The sequence below is a fragment of the Danio rerio genome, chromosome 20 (assembly GCF_052040795.2).
Source record: "Danio rerio strain M-AB ecotype USA chromosome 20, GRCz13ab, whole genome shotgun sequence".
In the NCBI taxonomy this organism is placed as follows: domain Eukaryota; kingdom Metazoa; phylum Chordata; class Actinopteri; order Cypriniformes; family Danionidae; genus Danio; species Danio rerio.
In genome coordinates, this window is record NC_141040.1 from 48,095,001 (window position 1) to 48,119,687 (window position 24,687).

General features: G+C 36.3%; 3 protein-coding genes across 15 annotated transcripts in view; 2 read left to right on the forward strand and 1 right to left on the reverse strand.

The window, feature by feature from the left end:
• efr3bb (EFR3 homolog Bb (S. cerevisiae)) overlaps positions 1-9,705 on the forward strand; it is a 1,037,141-nt gene extending 1,027,436 nt beyond the window's left edge. The window contains exon 23 of the transcript XR_015517767.1: positions 8,922-9,705. The gene's annotated coding sequence lies outside the window, so the exon portion shown is untranslated. The remainder of the gene's footprint in view (positions 1-8,921) is intronic.
• Positions 1-12,750, reverse strand: part of mark3b (MAP/microtubule affinity-regulating kinase 3b) — a 120,486-nt gene extending 107,736 nt beyond the window's left edge. For 6 of the 13 annotated variants that reach the window (XR_015518026.1, XR_015518024.1, XR_015518027.1 and 3 more), the window contains exon 1: positions 12,120-12,750. Coding sequence is in view for 8 of the 13 variants with exons in the window: in XM_087297865.1 (XP_087153991.1) it covers positions 12,120-12,170 (51 nt within the window). In the remaining 5 variants the exon portion in view is untranslated. 13 annotated transcript variants of the gene reach the window in all.
• A 7,556-nt stretch (positions 12,751-20,306) lies between these two features.
• Positions 20,307-24,687, forward strand: part of clic5b (CLIC family member 5b) — a 39,160-nt gene continuing 34,779 nt past the window's right edge. The window contains 2 exon segments of the mRNA NM_212897.1: positions 20,307-20,496; positions 23,541-23,900. Coding sequence (NP_998062.1) covers positions 20,320-20,496; positions 23,541-23,900 — 537 coding nt within the window. The 5' untranslated portion in view covers positions 20,307-20,319.

Sequence of the window (24,687 nt, forward strand, 5' to 3'; positions counted from 1 at the left end):
ACATTAAACCAAACCAGTATGATAAAACAGCAAATGAAGCGATAACATGTTAAGAAGCCCTACAAACCACATTTTAAACGATGTTGTCAGAGCATTGTGCCACCCTTTAATTTCTGTGATTCATCCGAGCTTTGTTCCCAGGCTAATCCTGAACCCTAAAATGAGTAATATGGCAAATACTGTTTTGCAACTACAAGCGGCAGACTCATGTTAAATAACATAAAAGTAAATAAGAGCTGGTAAACTTACAAGAAAATAAAGATCAAATGTGGCTCAGTGCTGCTTTTTAGCATCTTAATTAATAAAACACCAGACATTTAAATCCTAAACGGCGGCATTAAAAACAATCAAGCAAGAAGTCAAAAGTTATAACTCAGGTTTCCAGAACAACTGACTATTTAGGACCATGATAGATCCTTAAAAAGACTGTGCCCTAAATTCTCCCTCTAGGACAAACGCTCTCATCTAGGACATTCCAGCACACAGTAATATTTCTCTATTGCAAGCCACCTAGAAAACAACTGCAGATAAGATCTCAATTTTCTTTTTCGCTTTAAACGCTTCAGTCTACAAGCATTCAGCTAATATCTGATCCGGTGGGCTGATTTTTCTCTTTTATTACACCTTTTAAAGGGCTAATCACAACATGCACAATAGCTCCAAGTAAACATTTGCCAAATATGCTGTAAAACCTCAAAGCCTGGACCAGCTTCAAGTGCATTATACACTAAACCTTCCTATGTCAACAAATCGGCTTCCTTTCTTGACTCTGAATGGCTTTGCGCATAACAAAAGCCCTTTCCCCTTCTATTCTAAATTTAATCAGCCTAATTAGAAAGAGTAATTAGCACTTACTATAGTTATGCGGTGCCTCTTGACAGAGTGGGAGCCCTTCATTCTAGCATTGGCGATCTGAATGGCGTTGAAGCTAACAGTCGGTCCGTTTTTGTGATGCTGACAGCTCATTGATCGCCTGGCACCAACTGATGCTCAGATGAGCATGAAAACATTTCCGACACTTATCATTAGAGGTCCGACGGGTGCAGATGAATTTAGCTCTCTCTCTCTCTCTGGGTACCGAAGAAGGGAACAGTCGTCACTCAAGGACTAACCAGTGGTGAGACTGCATGATCAGGCAGGTAAGGTCTCTTTACTTTATCTGTGTGTCCTTCTTCTACCCAATGACGCACGAGAGAGCCACAGCACAGGCACAATAAACTTCATTTATATAGCGCTTTTTATAGATTCTGTAACTGAAAGCGCTTTACAAACAAGCGGAGCTTTCAATATTGTAGTTCTGTGTGTTTTTATGACTATGAATGCAGTTCAAACGCTGCACAAAACTATTGACTGGGTTACTTTCATGACGTCGTCAAGCAGTCACTAATTACATGAACATCAGTAATTAAGTTATTCTCCAGGTGTTTCATTTTTAATTTGTCGACTTTAACTCAGTTTGGCACTTTCACTTTCGTTTAGGAACATTTCATGCATGCCCCCCGTGACAAACGAGATATTGGATGCTAGTATGAACTGCTGGAAGAGCATAGTTTTAATGGAGTGTGATACCGCATGCAGTATGATCTCATAATCTCTGCATTTCAATGCTACTTCACTGACTCAGTAGGTCCAGAGAGTAGCATCAAACAGCTGTGTATGTGTGTGTGTGGTCTATCCTGTCAATTTGTTGAAAGTCCTACATGACAGTTATAGTTTGATTGTGGTGTTTACATGTTTGTACTGCACTTCAATAATGCAAAAAAAAAAAAAATAGACAAACTCCACGTATTAATTGCATTTCTGTTTAGTTCGATTATGACTTTAGTACAGTGGCCGAGAAGTGCAAAACAACATTACAAAGTGTGAAACACTTTTACAAAGCTCAAGACAAATTAATATTTTGGAAAATTTTGTGCCTGTCATAAACAATTACTTAGGAAAAACAATTTTACAAAGGACGAAACAAATTTACAGTTTAGACAAAAATTACCAAGATGCAAAACAGTTTTACCAGTCCAGAAACAAATTTACAAAGCCCCCCCAAAAAAATGTCTTAACAGAAAGGGAGTGTACCATGCACCAGAAGTAGGGGTGTCAAAATTAATTGTTTCTTCGGTGCACCGCGATGCAGACGCGGACAATTCTGTATCGGTTCAGTAATAATCATAACCGGTTATTATGTACTGACGTCATTTATCTCCTATGCACTCTGTCGCGAGGGAGGTGAGCGCGAGTATTTACAACACTAAGCCAACTCAGGGCCGGCCCGTGGCATACAGTAGGCACCAAAGTCAAATGCTAAGGGCGCTGTATATCCAGAGGGGCGCCAGCGCAGTTCAGTTGGTTTTGTTTTCGATATTCCTGACCCACATTCAGTGTTAGACGGCAATAACTCAAAAACCTCTTACCCTAAAAAGATCTAAAGTGTGTTTCCAACAAAAAGACAAAGCTGGTTATGTTTTACAGCTGTCTTTCTTTTTTTTCGCTCGACATTACGAGCACTGCTCCGTTTGAGCCCTCGCAATATGTGTTTAGTCGGGAGAGCTGTGTGTTTGTTTGTTTATTTGTTTGGTGCTGTCTATATTGTGTATGTGTTTGAATGTGAGACAGTGTGGTGCTGTGTTTCTGTGTGTTTATAGACAGCTTGTAATAGCCTCCCCCTAAAATATAACACTGTAGAAAGCATCGTTAATGCACCGAGATATCGAATTAAACCGAAGGCATGATAATCGTAACCGAACCAAACCGTGAGACCAGTATAGGTTCACACCTCTAACCAGAAGTGACACGGGATGTACCACACACCAGAAAATAGCAGCTCGTTTGTGACTTTGTAGACAGAGGTTAACACGAGTCTAAAGCTATAAAAAAGTGTGGTTTGACCAACTGCATTAAACATCATTATGTAATTTAGAGTTATTCTGAGAAAATATCGGCGTGAGACTTTGTAGAAGCATGTAAACGCAGGCACATGGAAACAAGTTAACAACCAAAGCACAACATATGTTGACTGATAAAGACATCAAAACCGTCCTCAATGTGTAGTCCTGAATAGCTTAGTAAGGGTGTACTCACGCTATGCACAGTTGCCTTGAACCGGGCCAAAGCACGCTTGTCTCCTCTCCCGTTTCCCCCGACGGCCACTAACATCGCATTCAGGCCTGAGCACGCTTACGTCATCAATGATGCGCTGTTCAGTAAGAAGCGCTCTCGCTCTGCACAGTGGAGATTTCTTTATATCGTTATACCGATTTAGTCGTTTGATATGCAGTAACACGCAGTCAAATATTTTGCCGAACAGATCAGCCACTTTTCACGTTCATAAACAATCAAAGTCCTCGTGCTGCAGGTATTAGGAGGTTTGCTGAAGGTGCAGCTGTCGTGCAGTGAGGGATTTGCGTTTTTTAATAATCTACGACAGTTTGTGCTTATTAAACAGTAAGAATGATCAATAAACACACATGAAACAATCCCTTAACAGTCACGTCTCATCTTCAGTTTCAGGCTCAGGCATACACTCACACTACTAGCGTATCCCATCTGAGCCCAAGTGAACAGCGCTCTGGCACACCTCTTCCAACCAGGCCAGGGCTGGCCAAGTAAACCGTGCCTGAGCCCGATTCAGAGAACTCACACTTCTCAAACGACTAGGAAAACGGGCCTGTGCACGGTTAGGATAGCAGAGTGCGAGTATGCCATTGATGACATGTAAATTATAATTATTTCTTTTCGTTAATTTTGGTTATATACTGTTCTGCCACACAAATATTAAAGTCAATCATTTTTACAATGACACTGACACCAAGTAATAAGGATCTTTATTTGGTATGGGCATGCTTTGTTGCTGTGAAGAAGTGACAAATCTGCCAATCTGCAAATGGGAATAGATTACATCTGGAAAGGGTCGCCAGTTAACTAGGACACCAGTTAAACCACAACACCGGCTTCGTTCAGTTCACTTTAAAGATTTTAAGCAGATGTTTACACCTTGTAGACTTGACATCATGTCCACGATTACAGCATACAAGTGGCCCTCATTAAAATATTCAACACATTGATGCAGTACTGTATGTCTGGTGTTTCCGTCTGGTCCGCATCCTCCAAACACTGACCACACGTAAAGCAAAACCACGTTAAGCTGCTCATGTGTTTGCCACAAAACGGGTAAAACATCCTTTGTTCGCAGTCCATGTTTGTCACCATGAACTTTATTTACGTTATGTACTCCACAACACTAATTTACTGCACTCACCACCAACGACAACAACACTTTTTACCGCGTCACTTCCGGTGTGTGATACATTCCCTTTCCAGAAAGAATCTGTCTTTGTAAATTTGTTTCGGGACTGGTAAAAGTGTTTTGCATCTTAATTTTTTTCTAAAATGTAAATTTGTTTCGGGACTGGTAAATTTGTTTTTTTTCTATATAATTGTTTATGATAGGTAAAAATGTTTTCCAAAACTAAATTTGTCTTGAGCTTCGTAAAATTGTTTCACACTTTGTAATGTTGTTTTGAACTTCCTGGCCACCATACTTTAGTCATAAAGGTCTTCAAAAATCTCTGTTTACATGGTAGACTCTTAATCAGAGTATTGTACTATTATAAATGTACTCACTGACAATATATAGAAAAAGTGTAAATAAATAAAAAAACATCATTTCTCTTATACATTCATAATTCACTTTAAAGGCAGTTTGGTCTGGTCTAGTTCACATTTTGAATGGGACAGTGGAAACACTCTTACCTTGTTTTGGAAATATTGCTATTTTTAACTGTGTAGCGGAAATACCCTTAAGCCGAGATCACACTAGAGTTTGAGTAGGGCTTAAAATCAAGATCTCAATTTTTCTCACGATTCCATACATGTTAATTTAGGAGTAACCTATTATTATTGTTATTCTCAAACATATGATAAAACAACAATAATATCAGGCCGATGTGTAGATTACTGTTGGTTCAAATGTAACATTTTGTATAGACTTGGATTGGTGGACTTTAACAGGCTGTTGAAGTGATGACATCAGAATACAACTATTCAATATTCTAAAGTTAAATTATTATGTTTGAGATATATGCTTACTAGGGATATAACAATATTGTAAATACCGTCATACCGCAATATTAATTTTTTTCAATATTACCGTAGGCGCATGACTCAATAAATCTATATTTCTGAGAAAAGTTTGCTTAGGCGAATGAAGCGAACGGGAGGTAGCGGGAACTACAATTCCCATCAGCCCAGGCGTGGCCATCATCCTTTGCAGTCTGTTGTCACTACAGATCCAGTAATGCGGAAATGGAGTGTGCTGCTAGTAGCGGGGAAGAAAAAGAGCTGGAACCTAAAGCGGGTTTTAAATCGGATGTGTGGAAGAATTTCGGTTTGTTTCTAAAAAGATACAAAAAGGAGAAAAGGTGACAGACAAAGAAAAAAACAGTATGCAGGCACTGCCAGACTGTGGTGAAATATAAGTCGGGGAATACGACTAAAAACAGTCATGGGGACTGCAGAACACAGCACACTTGTTAGATTGATACAGACATTGACTTGTACCGCAAAGAGACCTCTATCTCACTCATGGCTTGTCCTCTCAAGTGGTGGAAAGACAATGCACAATGTTACCCACTGCTGTCAACCTCGGCTAAATCATATCTCTCTGTCCCAGAAACCTCAGTCCCAAATGAGAGGGTTTTTTTTCTGTTTTTTTCTGTTGCTGTTTACCAGATTATAGTTATATGATAATTTTCCTTAAAAACCCATCTCTATTCAAGTGAGTGAGTAATTAAATGTTGAATGTGATGAGTTTTCAACAATACTAAATTGAAACTTTTTTTATATATGGTTTAATGTTTTTTTGTTATTAAAATTAAAAAATTTAAGTTCCTGTTTCGAAACTTACAGATAGATGGCTAATTTGTATGTCATTGATATGTTCAGTGCTAAGGTAAATAAACACTTTAGCCACTTTTTTCAAGTTTTTTCATTAGTTTTGTTTTTCCTGTAAATTATTCAATAAATACCCTACCGTGCCATTCATACCGAGGTATTATCGTACCGTGAAATTCTGATACCGTTACATCCCTAATGCTTACCATTTGTTATTAAAAACATTATTAGAACAAGTTATTTCGCTGCTAAAATGAGACATTTGTCAGATTCGCTCTTGCATTATGTTAAACAATATACAGGCTAGAGTAGCTATCATGACACTAATAAACATTAATTTTCATGCACAACACTTTGTGTTCGCTATGAAAGAGAAAACATCAAATGCTTGTCGTAATCATAACTCTAAAATGCGATATGATCATTTAAATGATGTGCGCGCCAGTTTCACTTTCACTGCTGAGTACGGCTCAAGTCACTTTGAGAAAAAAAACATTCATGCAAATCATACTTCTCGTGCTACTCCCAAACGATTGCTCTGTGCAACAAACTGAACAAGTTAGTTTACAACTTTATTACCTATTATTTAAGGATTATGCAAGTTCTGTTCACTATCATTGGCATGCATGCGTGCATACTCTCAGTAGTAAACAGTGCGTCAGCTCATCGGTGATTTTCTGGCCATGAATATATCGTTACAATAAGCAATGTAATGCCCCTACTTAAACAAGATGATTAGTAGGAGTGTGACGAGACACGAGATTGAGTTCACAAGAACAAGATGTGATTTTTAAACTATTTTTGGTTATCCTCAATGATGAAATGTATGAACGGAAGATAGTATTTCATTAAAAAAACAAAAACAAATGTGGAAGTCAAAGTATTACTGTAGTCAACACCCGACATGAGAGAGTAGATCTAATGACTAAAGACAATAAAACTTATTAAACAGTGACCGTGTCTACACAACAGACAGTGAATAGATGATTCAGTTTTTTTATGACAATCACTACAGAAGAAATATGCATCATGGTGTCACTCAGTAGCAGAAAAAATATTATATTGTATCAGTGTAATGGAAACTGTTGCACTGTTTTTGAAAATATTAAAGGTTAATATTTACTCCCCAATCTTATGAATCGATCGCAAGTGTTCATTCGATTTTACACACAGAGATGCAGGTGCACACCCGGGAGTGCTACAACACGTGAGAAGATAAATAACGCATGGTTCGTGCTGCACTCCCAACACAGCAGCTAAAATATATACTGACGTGGTGCGACCTCTATTCATACATTTTATTGGCATGACCCTCGCGAGAGATGCTCTCATGTTGCAACCATTGTACTGTATATCCAGTGTTTCGATCTGCTGTGACTGGTGTCTTATCCAACCCTATGACCTCTGACGGAAGCTTTGCGGGTCTCCCGCCTATTCATAGCTGCTAAGGGAGACCCGCAAATCATGGCGACAAGAGTGGATGAGCAAGAGAACAGCTCGCAAGAAACACATTGATGTTCTAAGCATTACATTTGTTAGGTTAAATTAATAGATATAACTTTTTGTAATATACTTATCAGTGGTGTAAACAACCAATTACAAGTACTCAAACTACTGTAATTGAGTAGTTTTCTCAGGAATAGTAATTTACTAAGTAGGTTTAAAAATGTGTACTTTTACTTTTTACTTACTTTGCAAATGAGTCCATTTTTAGTGATGTATCGTTACTTTTAATGCCAATACTTTCCTTCAACCTGCAGTCACTACTTTATTTTTCTTGTCTATGTAGATTAGAATATTCAGTCCTGTGATTCCTGTCCAATCAAATCGCACATATATGTAAATCACATCATAATGAACTACCGCAAGACATGGTGATTTATAATTGCAGCAAACTGTTTAAAAGCATTATAAGTGTCCAAGAAAATGTTCAAAAGTCTTTACAAGCAATGACCTAGAGTCTGTTTAGATGCATGTCACTTCTGAGTAGATTACAGATGTTTACTGCATGATGACCGAAATAGCCTTAAACACCCAGCAGGCACAAGACCTCTACATGACGTCAGATTAAAGTTGTACCGTGATGTCGTGGAGACGTTGCATTATGTTTGGAAATGAGAATCAGGTTGACGTCAGAACTATCTAAATATCAACATCTAATGAGATTACAACTTGACGTTATGATGACGTTTATCAGACGTTGGATTTTGGTTGCCATACCTGACGAATAAATGTCAGTGTTTGACGTCAATATGACGTTGGTTTAGGAGGACGACACAACCTAAAGTCAACCAAATATCAATGTCATTTGATGTTGTTAATAGACATCAAAATAACGTTGTCCTTAGACGCTGGCTAGACATGGAATTTTGGTCACCCGATATCACAACTTAAATCTAACCTAATATTTAAGTTTTATGACGTTGTGTGCCTGCTGCACAATAACTAAATGCACTACAGAATGTTACGTTTACACACATCCACAAATTACATGTAAATGCATCAGCTTTTTATAGCGTAATACTCACAACTCGAGTACTTTTGAAAGGGCTTACTTTGAGTAATATTTACAACAGATACTTTTACTCTACTTGAACTACATTTTTAGGCAAGTAATAGTACTCTTACCCAAGCATAAATTTACAGTACTCTTTCCACTGATACTTACTGCAATAAACAGAACTTTATAGGCCTATTTTCTTGACATTTTTAAAGGATTATATGCAACATTATTTATTTATTCTCTTAGTAAAATCTCCACTTAGGTATCATACTTGGAGGGGAAATGTGCTTTATGCATCCTAAAGCATTGAGCATTTGAATCGCTTGGTATCGGTCAATCATGAGGAATCGAACCTCTGTATCAGCTTTAAGAATCCTGATCGGAGCATCCCTAATCAAGCAGAAAGACTTTTACACTATAGAAATAACGGTTACACAGTACCTATTAGGGTAGGGATGTCAAACTCAATTCCTGGAGGGCCGCAGCCCTGCACAGTTTAGTTCCAACCCTGCTCAATCACACTTAAGCCTAGTTCACACTACAGGATTTTAAATATCAGCAGATTGCTGTGCTGTTCACACTACAAGACTTGACTTTGTGTCTTTTGATCTCTGTGGTGTTCACACTACGCAACACTCCGTGAACGATCCACAAGAGGGGGGTCACACACTACATGATCTGACAACATCTTATTCCCCATCAGCTCATTCAAGCTACCAAACCACAGCCAATGAAAATTTGAGGGAGGAGTCGTCAGAAAAAGCTGAACACTATTGGCTGCTTGTGTGCTGATGACATCACTGACAGCGTTTCAAGCTTTGGAGAAAGCATTTAAAAACATCGTCAAATCAGCTGATTTATCAGCGCATTAATCACTCATCTGCAGGTTCCAGTGGATAGATACACAGAGTTTTTAATTTTTGTAATTTTATAACTCTTTGAAATAAAACTAACATATTTATAACACCCTGCCGTTTTCTAACTATCAGTGTATTTCTTTCTGACATTGTTATTTTTTTTATTACAAAACAGTAAAGAACTGAGCATTTCTGCCTTAAATTACCATATTGGTCAAAATGACTGCATGCATGTCTGATACTTTTCGCTGTGACTTTAAATGTGTGTGCATTTTCTTGCCTGGCAACTTCCTGCTAACATAAACAAAACTTTCTGATGGCAAAAACATCAATTTACTTTAGATATCTTTCAAAACTGCATATTCTGTGCTGTGAAATAGCTCCTGTTTGAAAGTGAAAATGAAAGCCAAGCCTTTAAGTGTTTTAGTATCTTAACTATATATTTATAGGCTGTATTACCAAAAAAAATATTATATTTTTAGGGTAATGGTGTCATTAAATATGATGCCAGACATTCAAAGCTTAATTTTAATATCTCAATAATAGCTTTGAATGTAAATATGTTGTGACAATATGGCGTTTCATATGAGAACGGTCAGAATGAGCAGTATGGTAATTCTAAGTTACAGAATTCTAGTTCCACTGTTAATATAGCCTACTCTCATGTCTGTGCTAACGCAGAATGAAGCGAGTGCAGCGATGCCCATTCTGACCAATCACAGATGTTTCTACTGAGCTCCTGAACACACAGCCATTCAGCTCATGCTGATATGCTCTCTCATTGGCTGCAGCTCGTCACTACATCTGACCACACGTGGGGTTGAGTCGGCCGACTGCTCTGGAATATTTAGCATGCTGAATGTTGGATTTCCGTCTGCGAGGTGTCGGCGACGCGTCAGCGAGCCTCGTTGATGCGTTGCTCAGTAGTTCACACATAAAGAGCGGCGAGCACCGAGCACCCGCAGATTTCTTCCCAATCACAGCCCGATCTGTCGGCGAGCTCGTTAACTTCCAAATCGGGCTCAAATCAGGCTTGAAATCCTCTAGTGTGAACTAGGCATTACCTGTATGTTTCAAACAAGCCTGAAGGACTCAATTAGGCTGTTTCTCAATATGCCTTCTTCAGCAGTCTTGTGTCCTCGTGTAATGTCAAATCAGCTGCTAAAGTTCACTTCCAATACTCAAGACAACAAGAACAGAGGATGCGTGAAACTTCCCGGATGTGTTTTTGATATCGAGGACGCACCAATGCAGACTTGAGCACCGAACTTGCTCTAGAAGTCCCAGAAGTCATTGCGACTGGAGGTGGGAAGCGCAGCACTTAATATGGGTTTATTATTAAAGTTCAGAGACATAACGTATTTACCTCAGGAGTTCCCCTAAATGAAACGGTGAATATAAACATTACCATGGACATCTTAATCAAGGAAATAAACACATTAAGGGTGTTTGTTTGCTGAAATTCATATTAAAATCTGTTTTATTTATACTGTGCAACGTATATTTATAATGTTTTTATGCATTGTATATATTTTGAAAAGGAGGAAAACAGTAAATTGCTGTATGAATGCTGTAATGTTAAAATAATTTTCCATTTAAAACCCGTGAAGGTCACGTGACCATCAGGAAGAATGCAGCATCACATTTCTCACAGCTCTCTGTTCTCTTGGTCTCCCGAGTTCGTTCTTCCGAGGACACCTAGCAAGACACCGGTCCACAAGAACGCAAGTCTGTTATCTGCGTTCTTGGAATTGAAAAACAGCCTTGGTTTGATCAGAAGTGTTTAATTAGGGTTGGAACTAAACTGTGCAGGTCTGCGGCCCTCCAGCAATTGAGTTTGACATCCCTGTATTAGAGTATATATATATATATATATATATATATATATATATATATATATATATATATATATATATATATATAGTAATTGTAAGTCAGAAAAATAATTTTATGTTACTTGGATATGTTATGTAAATGTATGTGTTATATTATTATTTTTCAAAGAGCAACATAGGCAAAAATTTGAATATATTACTTTATTTACTGCCTTTAGAGCAGAAATAGTTACAAAAGTAACAATATCACTCTGAAAATCTGAGAGTGTATCACTCTGTGGCATCAAAGAATGTTGCATTACAAATGTTGAACTACTTAGTAACGTTTAACTTTTACACTACAGGAATCGATGCTATACTGTAGCTGTACATGAAACAGTTTAATTAAAGGGGAAATAGTATCACTAATGAACACATTGGGGTAAATTTGGTTTGATATTTGCATATTCAGACTTTCTCCTTAATAAAACAATTTCAGACAAGTATTTGCAAATTCTATGAAAATCAAATTAGCAGCCAATGGCTATCAAAGTAAACATTGTTCACAGTCAACTAAGTAGTGCTAATGTTGTTTTGAAGTCATGCTTGTACAATATTCAAACTGGCATGGTAAACAATAAAGGGTATTAGTCACTGAATGAGTATTTTCACTGAACGAATGTGCGAATATAAACCAAGTTGACCTCCCTATTGAACACTACTGCTACAGTGTATCACTTATGTGTTACTTTGTAACATTATATAGGAAATATTTGTTACAGGAAGTCGCTCTAGGGTGACTTGACAGTTCTTTTGCGGAGTGAAGCTGCGCGTGAGAGTCACGCCGTAATGCGCCCTGCTGTTTATTCCTTAAAAGCTGTCACACCGCTTGCTTACTTGGCGATGTAAAAAACCACACAGGACAAACATTACATTCACAACCCTATTAACAGTTTCATTAACGCGCAAAGCTCACTCTAAAGTTTCCAAGTCCATTAGAATTCGCAAAAATAAATATTTGGATAAAAAAACACTCCAACGAACTCTTTTCATACTCACGTTTTCTGTATCTCTCTCATTGACAGTAGGTAGTGGTGTTCTAGTTGACATTTTAATGTGTCTTTATCTCCAAAGTGGACCCGAGTCTGATCACAGCAACCTTTAGTTCGCAGGGTGGACAGCTGCCGGACACCAGCTGATGAAGACCATGGAGTGGATCGACATCCAAACCAGATTCCAGCACGAGTAACAGATCCAAGATTAATGCAATAACGTATCCAGACGCATAACGGCACACAACAGGTCACCGGCGACACAAAGCAGCAACTCTCCGCAAAAGACCTGGCAACCGACAGGTCATAACCAAACCATCGTCCTGGATTACTTTAAAAAACTTTGCGAGAAGTGCCTATTGTAAAACTCAAGCACAAACAATTCCCAGGCCCCCTCAGAAACTGCACACAGCGTTCAGACAAGGAAAAAAGGGGAGGGGGCGTCCGCTTCAAACCGGTTCTGGGTCTTAATATAGGCTTTCTGAATGCGCGGTCTCGTTCATGTGCTCCAGACGATCTGCTCTAAATCACTCCAGGTTGATTAAATTCCTCCCATCCCGAAGAGTGTGGTTTTGCCAGTCTAGATAGAGCTCCGTCCAAGATGGCTGCGTGCTGGCTGATGGTGCCAAGCCAAACCCAGCGCTGCGCAGCCGGAGGAAGTGAGGACAGAGGCGGCTGCTAGAGCTCATTGGCCGGCGCGCCGCTGTTTGTTGTTGCTGGGGTGATTACTAAGGAGAAAAATGTACCTGTCGCACAAAAAAATGCCCGGCAAAATAACTCAGCGGCAGTGCTCTATCGTCAGATCCTTCATCCGGTGACGATCGTGACATGAAAATGCTGGAATGTGGGAAACTCTTATCAGACTTAAAGAAATGACTTGTTCAAACTACTTATTTGAAACGAGTTGAAAACACAGTTCTTATTTTTTCTTTAGAACAAGCAGTTTTATGTTCAATCTACTTAAATATTTATAGTAATCCACTGTAAAATTATTAAGTTAACATTTGTGTTGGGAGTGGGACAATATTGTGTAGTATTTTTTACAATGATAGTCCACCACATCACATGACATTTCTGCCATCATCTTTCCATTCATATAGAGGTAAAGTTGGTTTAATATTCGCACATTCGTTCATTTAGCAGTCTCTATATTGTTTACCATGTTACTTTGAATATTTGATCGGAATTAGCATGCAAATATTACTTCAAAACAACATTAACACCATCTAATTCACTGTGAACAACGTTGTACTTTGTCATTTGCTGCTAATATGATTTCCCTATTTAGAATTTGCAAAGAATACTTTTCTGAAATAACATTATTAAAGAGAATGTCTGAATATCTGAATATAAAACCAACTTTACCTCTATTCCATTCATTCATTAATTTTCCTTCAGCTTACTCTCTGATTTATCAGGTTGCCACAATGGAATGAACTGCCAACTAATCCAGCATTTGTTTTATGCAGCAGATACAAACTTGTTTTAATTTTTTTCTTCTGCAGAGAACAAACAGTTGCTGGTCCCGATGCCTTCCACAGTATTATTTTCTTGATTATAAAGATAATATAATACAGGTTTGGATTAATTTAAGGGTGATTGTATGAAACATTTTAAACAAATAACTGTAAATGAAAAGAAAATCTCTCAGATAAATAAATAGATAGATAGATAGATAGATAGATAGATAGATAGACAGACAAATAGATTTTCTATAAATTGTGCTTTTATAAACTATAAGAGTTTGAAAATAAGAATATTTTATTTACATTTAAATTATTGATTATTATTATTTCCATTTTAAAAAATTACAGTTTATCTATCTGTCTGTCTGTCTGTCTGTCTGTCTGTCTATCTTTCTCTGTCTGTTTCTTTTATACCAGGTTGACAGAGCTTACACTACCTGACTAAAGTCTTGTCGTCGATATCAGTTGTAAGAGCAACAAATAATAACTTGACTTCTAGTTGACCAAATTTTTCAGCAGGATAGTGCTCCTTCTCATACTTCAGCCTCCACATCAAAGCTCCTGAAAGCAAAGAAGGTCGAGGTGCTCCATGACTGGCCAGCCCAGTCACCAGAAATGAACATTATTGAGCATGTCTGGGGTAAGATGGAGGAGGCATTGAAGACAAATCCAAAGAATCTTGATGAACTCTGGGAGTCCTGCAAGAACCCTTTCTTTGCCATTCCAGATCACTTTATTGATAAGTTATATGTCAGACCTTATAAAGTCAGACCTTACTGTCCAAATTAAATTCAAATTCTTACTGTCCTAATTAAGATCAAATTTCTCATCAAAGCAGAAAATGATCAAACTCTTACCTTACAGAATAATTTACTTGCACAACACCATCTGTTTTTAAGAAGAATCTTTATACAATCATTGTATGCAACCTGCAGCTTATCTAGACTCTCTCTCTTTTTAAAAAGTATACCACAGAAGAGCTGTATATAAAGAACTGCAATAAGTTCTAAACAGGTTTACCTTAACCTGCTACTAACACAAATAAAAATTCCTCATCAGCATATTTGCTTGAGCATATAACTTTCAACGTTCCCTGTACATGCTGTATTATTATCATCACTCATATCTTCAGTATTGACCTGCACTAAATATGTAACAGTTTTACTAACATTTAAAACTTGCCCTGACAAATATAAAGGTTAAAGAAGCATTTTAGTGGGGAAAAACATCTCACGCTGCATGACAGATGGTGCATGCACACAAACAATCACATGACAGAGCCACAAAGGCTATTTTGCTGTGTTTTGTGTTTCTGACAGAGAGAGGATGAAGCCGCACCTCTAGCTGAGCACTTCCTGTGTGGCCTCTCCTCTCTTCAATTACACAGAAACAAACTCATACAAAAGAGAAACACATTTGTACAGTAAAATTAATGTTGATTTCATTAAGGTTACAGAAGAATGCACAGCAAAAAGTTACAGAGATTGTTCATCTAAACATGAAAATTCTTACAAACTAAAAAAAAATGGTAGACTTTATTTTTATGGTCCCTGCTGCACATTTTGTTGACTAAAATTTAATTGCAAACTACATGCCAGTTACTTCTCATTTGAGTATTAGTAGTCTGTCTGCTTAACATCTGCTGATACTGCTCCTTCAACAGACATTTAACTAACTATAAGAAACTTTGTAAGTACATGTCAACTTACACCAACCCTAACCCAACAGTCTACTTATAATTTATTGAGAATTAGTTGGCATGCAGATGCAATGTATCTTAAAATTCAACAAAATGCGTAAAAGGGACCGTCAAAATAAAGTGATACCATAAAAAGATATTCTGACAACCCAGTGGCCATTGACTTACATAGTATTTTTTCTCTACTATGGATGTCAATGACTACTGGTCTTCAACTATCTTAAAAAATATCTATAATAGAAAAAGAAACATAAAGGTTTGCAACCACTGAGGGTGAGTAAACAGAGACTAAATTTCTACTGTACTGCCTTTAAGGAAACTCACGTGATTCCAAATAAACAGCCTCTGTTTAAACTTGATATGTGTGTGTGTGTGTGAATAGAATGATGATATGCAAAATTTACTGTAAAAAAGAACGCTAATAAAGGACATTTTGATTACTAATTATGAGTTCAGATTTGTTTTTTCAGAGATGGACTGATTAAAAATGATTTCTAAACATTTAATGTGCTTTTTAAAGATGCTCAAAGAATGCAAAACCAAGTATTACATTGTATCTAATTAGATTTTTAGTTTAAAGGTTTCAAAAGGATGCATAGCAAAGGTTACAGAGTTTGTTCTTCCAAACATGAAAATTCTTAGAAACTTGAAAAAAAGATATTTTGACTGATGTTGGAAAACCGTAGCCATCGACTTACATAGTATATTTCTCCTATTATGGATATCGGTGATTACTGGTTTCCAAAAATTCTTTGAAAATATCTAATACAAAAAGAAACATAAAGGTTTGCATTGCAACCACTGAGGGTGAGTAAATAGACTAAATTTAGATTTTCAGCTGAACTGTCTCTTTAAGGGAGGGGTGTCCAAAGAAAAATTATTTCCAAACATTCAATATGAAAAATGCTTTTAATGATTCTCAAACAATGCAAAAGCAAATGCATTATGCATTAGATTGTCTCTAATTATTATTATTTTTAATAAAAATGTATAATCTTGGGATATCTTCCCAGCATGTTTAAATGCAGTAAACATAACCTTAACCTGGTGGTTTGAGGCCTTTTTTTGTGCTGGGTTATTTTCTAGACCAGAGATACCCAAACTAGGGTCCACGGGCCAAAGCTGCCCCATGGTCACCTTTGAATTGGTTTAGAGATTATCATTTTAAATTAAATGTAACCTTTTATTTGTTTATTTTATTGTTAAGCTACAAAAAAGCTATCTGAAATTAAATTATTCAATTTAAATGGTGTAAATAAATCAGATTTAGTTTAAAATGTACATACAGTGCATAGAGGACAATGCAGAGACTTTAGTAAATGAATCAAAAGGCAGATTCTGCCTGACTAATGTATTCAGCATCAAACTGTGTTATAAATGTTATTGCTTATGTTTTTATTGCAAAAAAAAAAAGTTATCCTGCATTAGTTAATACAATTCAAGGTATTTTTTTCTATTTGTTTGTTTTTATCATGAAAAAAATTAGGAAATTACCCATGGCAACTTTAATGTAATAGTTTGGTATATTTATCTTCGGCCCACGACAATCAATGATATTTGGTTTTTGGACCTTCATACGAAAAAGTTTGGGAACCCCTGTCCTTTTATTGATCGTTCACTGACACCTAGTGGTCATAACAGATCATTGTCTTTTTTTGTTGTATCCTAATCCTACACAGAGGTAATAATTATGTATAATTTCAATTTAAGAAGGTCTTGAAGAATATTATTATATGATTATCGTATTAATTGTCATTATCACAGCAGCAAGGGCTTGGAAAAGGTTAAAATATTGATTGTAAAATTGTTCTTAAATTATTTATAGCCCTCATGTTCGTAAACAATTTTCAGTAATGCTCCATTTAGATGCTCTGCATTAGTCAGTTAAAATAAACTGCCGATTTAAAAAACAAACTTAGAGTGATAATAATTTATTAAAACCAAAAGACGTAACTATTTGCATCTTGTAGCAAATATATCTTTCAATGCATTACCTTGCATTTAATAAGACATTATTGTGAAGTATTACTTATTTTATCTTTGAATTCTTTTGCAATTGAATTCATTTGAGAATTTGTTTACTTTTTTAATAGCCTAAATTAACTATTTTTAGCAGCTTATCAAATTGGTGATTAAAGCTTTAGGAATAATTGCAACAAGAAAATTGATCAACATGATTCTTTAAAGTTCTGAGTAATGCTTTTATCATTTAGTCAGTAAATAAAATGGTTTAGCCAGAATTAAAAGCAGACTGTTTTTGTCATGCACAAAAACACAGAGAATAAACACATCTGTGTTTAAACATAAACTTCTACTCTGGACTTTGTTCGCAAATGACTCATAAGGAGCAGCGACTCACTGTTATGATATTCTGCTGACACATTTGCTCTTGATCCATGGTTAAGGTGAAAATGTAAAGCGAAGTCTTATAAAATGAAAAGTAATATGATGTTGCCAACAATATTTAAGATACAGAAATTATTTTTGGCTTATAACAGTGAACATATTTCCTTAACGTACATTACATTTCCTTAACTATCACAATTGACATGCCATTTGTTATCTTTGCAGTTTGTAGGAAATGAGTTCAAAACCAGTGGTGTGATCAAATAAAAAATGGATAGAAGCACACATATTATACAAATGAATCACTTTTATTATTTTTTAAAAATTAAATAGCTATTTACTACACAAAATAACAACAAAGCAACCGTTTTAATATTTAATTTGTCTTTAACACTAAATGTGATGGAAAAATTCATTTTTCTTACTCAAACATAAAAGTTCTCTTTCTTACTAGAAACATCACATATTGCCTTCCTAAGAAAAGATACAAAAGGTACAAAAACAAGAAGGTGATCATCTGCTTTTAAACATATGCATTCAATAAGTGTAAACCCTGGAAGAAAGACCTTGATCCTTAGAGGAGGAATGCTCTAAAGAGAGCTGGTTGTGATCTGTGACGAAGTGGACCTTTAAGCAGGGGAAAGAAGATAAAACCATGGTGTCTGTTTAGCCTGTGTTACATTCTGCAGCAACCGGTGTTCCTGTATGACTGATGGACCTATTTTTGCAAAGAATAAAATATTTTTGGATAATAACCTTGTAAGACTGTTTCTTGATCAGTAAGTCTCTTTATTTGAAATTCCTACAACAATAAAATAAACACACAAAAATAAACACACACACACACACACACACACACACACACACACACACACACACACACACACACACACACACACACACACACACACACACACACAATCTATATAACAAGTTATGAAAAAGCACAACAAACTTGAAGTTGAATTTAAAACAATTATATCTTAAAAATAATAATTCAACTATTATATGTAATTCAACTACATTCAACTGTTATAATGTAATTCAATTATATTCAAATAAAATTCTACTATTATACAGTTGAAGTCCGAATTATTAGACCCCGTTTATTTTTTCCCCCAATTTCTGTTTAATGTAGCAGATTTTTTCAACACTTTTTAAAACATAATAGTTTTAACTAATTTCTAATAACGGATCTTTTACTTGTGCCATGATGACAGCAAATAATATGTGACTAGATATTTTTCAAGACACTTCTATACAACTTAAAGTGACATTTAAAGGCTTAACAAGGTTAATTAGGTTAACTAGGCAGGTCAGGGTAATTAGGCAAGTTATTGTATAACAATGGTTTGTTCTGTAGACTACTGAAAAAATGTAGCTTAAAGGGGCTAATAATTTTGTCCTTAAAATGGTGCGTAAAAATTAAAAACTGCTTTTATTCTGGCTGAAATAAAACAAATAAGACTTTCTCCAAAAGAAAAATATTATTAGACATACTGTGAAAATGTCCTTGCTCTGTTAAACATCATTTGGGAAATATTTTAAAAAGAAAATAAAATTCAAAAGAAAAAAAATTCTAAATTTAATTCTGACTTCAACTGTGTGTATATATTGCATACTTATGTGCGTATATTTGTTAATATTTCGGTCAAATTTTACTAAAAGGTTCCATTAGTTAATGTATTTACTTACATGAACGAAAAATTAACACTCCTTTTACATATTTTTGGCAATCATTGTTCAACATTTAATACATTATTAAAATCTTTTAGAAATTAAGGTGCCCTGACAAATGCCAAAAAGCCTATATATTTAATCATATAGCCTTTTTATAAATTTTCTATTATGTTGTAAAATCTGTATATATAACCGTTAAGAGTAGTAGGGTCTGTTCAAATAAAATAACACTGGATTCACAAACAGCAATTATTCAATTCATTTAGTTGAATTGATCGTTAATTAAATTAGCTTTTTCCCCCTTTAATATCAAAATGTATCAAAATGACTAGTTTAGTTTAAATAGTTGCAAATTAGTAAGTTGGAACTTGTTTTATTTGTAAATGTATTACATTTGATTTTACATTTATAAGATAAAGGTTCTGGTAAATATTAAATTATATAAAATATACTTTCAATATTTTTATATACTTTTATATACAGTATGTATTTATTTAGATACTTTTTAGCATGCAGTTTATTTACAATAATAATTATAATCTACAGAAAATAAATTCTATAGAGAAAGAGAATTGCTTAGGGCCTCCAAATCACTAAGTCCGCCTCAGACTAACAATGCACGACTTTGTTAGCATTAATTGATGCAAATAAAGACGAATAAATAGCCTACTGTAATAATAGTTTATTATTATAGCGTACATACATTAAATAACATTTTAGTGTTTTCGATATATATTTGCAAAATTATTTTTTAAACATATTAAACAATAAATGTAGCCATTAAAAAAAAATAGACATTTAAGAGATAAAGTTTAAAGATAAAGCTCTTCTTTTTTGACCTCAAGTTGATTGTAGATCATATAGCGCGTGGTCACTTCAGCTCACATTTTATGACGGCCAATCATCGACCAAAGTTCATTTATAAGTGATCTGTCATCTTCCGGCGAACAGGTGAGAACCGAGGCTCGACTTTCCGACTTCTCTAGACGCCCTCAAAGTCCTGGAAGAGGTCCATCATGGCTGCAAACGTCCAAGAAAACATTTACGAACAGGTCCAAGAGAAGACCGAAAACATCTACGAGAAACCGTACGATAAAACGACAAACGCGGAGCCGAAATACGAGAATCACGACGCGGGTCAACAATCTCCAGAAGAGCCGATTTACAGCACTCTGGATCAGCCAGAATACACGGTAGGGTTGTGATATATGACAACATATATCGCGCAGATTAAATTGTAAGTCTATCGTTTCATATTGTGCTCTATAGTTGATATCGTGGTGTCGCAGAATACATTGTTCACATATATAGTTATAGCTAATTTATAACTGTTATATTGCACGCCATTACACTGAAAAAATGTTAATTGGATTTACTTTTTTTTTTTACTGTAACTGGTTGCACACACTTCATATGGGATGAATTTAAACAAATACAATTTATTAATGTTTAGTTTAATTTGTTTAAAGTCAGCCCATATAAATTGTATGCAATCAGTTACCTTAAAAAATGAGTAGGCTAAATCCAGTTAACATGTTTCTTTCAGTGTAAGGAGATGTAGACAGTAACATGAGTGAAAATAACATGAGCTGCAATCTTGCAAGCACATCGTTTACATTTTGCAATTTTTAGCAATATGTTGGGCTTGTAATAACTAGTTTTTGGAGATTATTTATAGCCTATATTTATTTTATATTTCTACATTTTTAACCAAACACTTACCATGACGTTCTAAACAAAGCAGAAATATAATCACACACTGGAAAAAAGATCACAGTTTTATCATTATTTTTTTCAGTGTGTGATCATATTTCTCACTTTGTTTAGAACTTCAGGATTTCACAGTGTATGTGGGCCGAATTTAAACTAATCAAATTTAGTAATGTTCAATTTTGTTTGTTTAAATTCAGCCCAAATAAATAGTTTGCAACCACTTACATTAAAAAAGTTGTGAATCCAATGAATAATTTTTCAGTGCATATGAATAAGCAGATTTTTGAGTATATATTTTAAAATGTCAAAAAAAGAAGACGCTGTTAGGTCAATATATAAACTTTTATTTGATTGAATTTACATAAAAGTGACTATATCAACATTTTTATCAGACATGTTTTATAGCACATTTAAAAACAACTATCGTTGACCAAAGTGCTTCACAAAGTCAAAATAAAATAAAAAACAGTCTAGTACTAAAAAACTCAACTCAAAGTGTACACCAAAGTATACATGTGTGTCTTAAGTATTGATTTAAAAAAAGCCAACAGTTTGAGCACTTCTTATTTCATTTCATTTTCTTTCGGCTTAGTCCCTTTATTTATCAGGGGTCCCCACAGTGGCATTAACCGCCAAACTTATCCAGCATGTTTTACACAGTGGATAGCATTCCAGCTGCAACCCATTACTGGGAAACACCCATACACTCTCAAATGCACACACATACACTACAGTCAATTTAGTTAATTCAATTCACCTATACCACACAAGTCTTTGGACTATGGGGGAAACCGAAGCACCCGGAGGTTTTATATGTATTAATTAAATGATAAACCTTACCATTCCGTTGGTGTGCAATAAGTGCAATATTCTGTGCTTTTGAATGGTTGTAATTAGGGATGTAACGGTATTGTAAATACCGTCATACCGCAATATTAATTTTTTTCGATATTACCGTAGTCGCATGACTCGGTAAAACTATAGGTCTTCTGAGAAAATTTGCTCAGGCGAATGAAGCGAACGGGAGGTAGCGAAAACTACAATTCCCATCAGCCCATGCTTGACCATCATCCCTTGCGGTCTGTTGTCGCTACAGATCCAGTAATGCAGAAATGGAGTGTGCTGCTAGAAGCGGGGATGAAAAAGAGCTGGAAAACTCTAAAGCGGGTGTTGTCGCCGCGCGCGTACTGAATAGCGGTGTTGTCGCGCGAGTTCTTATCAGCTGTGTTGTCGCGCGCGTACTGAATAGCGGTGTTGTCAGCACACTGTTCAGATTGATGCAGACATGAGACCTCTATCTCACTCATGGTTTGTCCTCTCAGGTGGGGGAAAGACAATGCACAACGTTACCCACTGCTGTCAACCTGGGCCAAGTCATATCTCTCTTGTCCCAGAAACCTCAGTCCCAAATGAGAGGGTTTTTTCTGTTGCAGGGGACATTGTAAATACCCAGAGATACCAGCTTTTACCAGATTATATTTATGTGATAATTTTCCTTTAAACCCATCTCTATCTAAGTGAGTGAGTGATTAAATGTTGAATGTGATGAGTTTTCAACAATACTAAATTGAAACTTTATTTTTTTTACATGGTTTAATATTTTTTTTGTTATTAAAATTGAAGTTCCTGTTTCAAAGCTTACAGATAGATGGCTAATTTGTATGTCATTGACACATTTGGCACTTTTTTGGAGTATTTTCATAAGTTTAGTTTTTTTCCTGTAAATGATTCAATAAATACTGTACCGTGACATTCATACCGAGGTATTACCGAACCGTGAAATTCTGATACCGTTACATCCCTAGTTGTAATTAAATTTCTGTCGTGTTTCATTTGGTGCAAACAACCAAATCGCTTAGAATCACTTAAAATCTGGTGTAGAAGCGTGTGGTTAGGACAAGGATGCAGTGTAACCTGATCACCTGATGTTGACGTTCGTAATATTTGCTAATCAATAACCACCTCATGTGGAACTCTGAATCTGCGGCTCATTTTGGAATCTGCTACCATCCACTGTAGGTCGCATTTCGGTCATGGACGCATGCTTTAAGAGCCTTCCTGACTGAATCAATAAAATACGCTTTTTTTCCATCAAGGCAACCCAGTGTGCGGAAATATAATAGGTTAAACATTGGACGTATTAAAATAACCAAAACAAAGAAAGAAATTCCAGCAGGTAAAGCACATTTTCAAAGCAGTTTATTTGACTTTAACATTGTTTTTCAGATAAACAAGAATGTTCACTTAGCGTGCTTCTTAAATATCTGCAAACAAATTATGGTATTTTTATGCTTTAGAAGAGTCAAAAACTTACATACAGCAGCTTTAAACATCATTTAGGAAATATTTGCAAAAAAAAAAAACAGAAAAAAAAACTTTCTCTTAAACAGAAATTGTGGAAAAATATATAAATCATATAGGTGGCTAATAATACAGGAGGATAAATAATTTTGACTTCAATTGTATATCGTAATTAGGCTATGAGATGACTTGTATCATGTGAGATTTTTGTCCTATCATCCAGCCAGACTACATGGACACCAGAGGAACATCTCCAGATGAAGAGGACCAGCCTTCAGCCTCCAGTGACCGAGAAGAGACAGCCGACAGCGGCGTGATGGTGGCGTCTCTGTCCAATGGAGATGGAGATGGATACGGGTCTGGGAGATCGTCGTCTTTAGAGAACTATGGAGACCCTTGCGACGACCAGCCATCGTTGGCTCAGGATGACCTGCTCATGGCTTTCAGTCTGCCTGAAGACGGATCTCCAGAGCCGGAGGAGATTGTTGATTACAGCTTGAAGAACATGGAGAGCTGCGCCGCGGCGGAGGAAACCACTGAGGTGGCCGACCCAAACCAACCACAGGTCGCACTTTTTGTTAAGGTAAGACTCTAAAGGGGACGGCTGCTTCTCACTTAGGGCTGTCTATGCTAATGAGGGAGAGAATGGCAGATGGCTGCTTCTCATTCAAGGCTGTCTATGCTAATGAGGGAGAGAATAGCAGACGGCTGCTTCTCACTTAAGGCTGTCTCTGCTAATGAGGGAGAGAATGGCAGATAGCTGCTTCTTATTTAGGGCTGTTTATGCTAATAAGGGAATGAATGGCAGACGGCTGCTTCTAAATTAGGGCTGTCTATGCTAATGAGGGAGAGAATAGCAGACGGCTGCTTCTCACTTAAGGCTGTTTATGCTAATGAGGGAGAGAATAGCAGACGGCTGCTTCTCACTTAAGGCTGTTTATGCTAATGAGGGAGAGAATAGCAGACAGCTGCTTCTTACTTAAGGCTGTTTATGCTAATGAGGGAGAGAATAGCAGACGGCTGCTTCTCACTTAAGGCTGTTTATGCTAATGAGGGAGAGAATGGCAGATAGCTGCTTCTTATTTAGGGCTGTTTATGCTAATAAGGGAATGAATGGCAGACGGCTGCTTCTAAATTAGGGCTGTCTATGCTAATGAGGGAGAGAATAGCAGATGGCTGCTTCTCACTTAAGGCTGTTTATGCTAATGAGGGAGAGAATAGCAGACGGCTGCTTCTCACTTAAGGCTGTTTATGCTAATGAGGGAGAGAATAGCAGATGGCTGCTTCTCACTTAAGGCTGTTTATGCTAATGAGGGAGAGAATGGCAGATAGCTGCTTCTTATTTAGGGCTGTTTATGCTAATAAGGGAA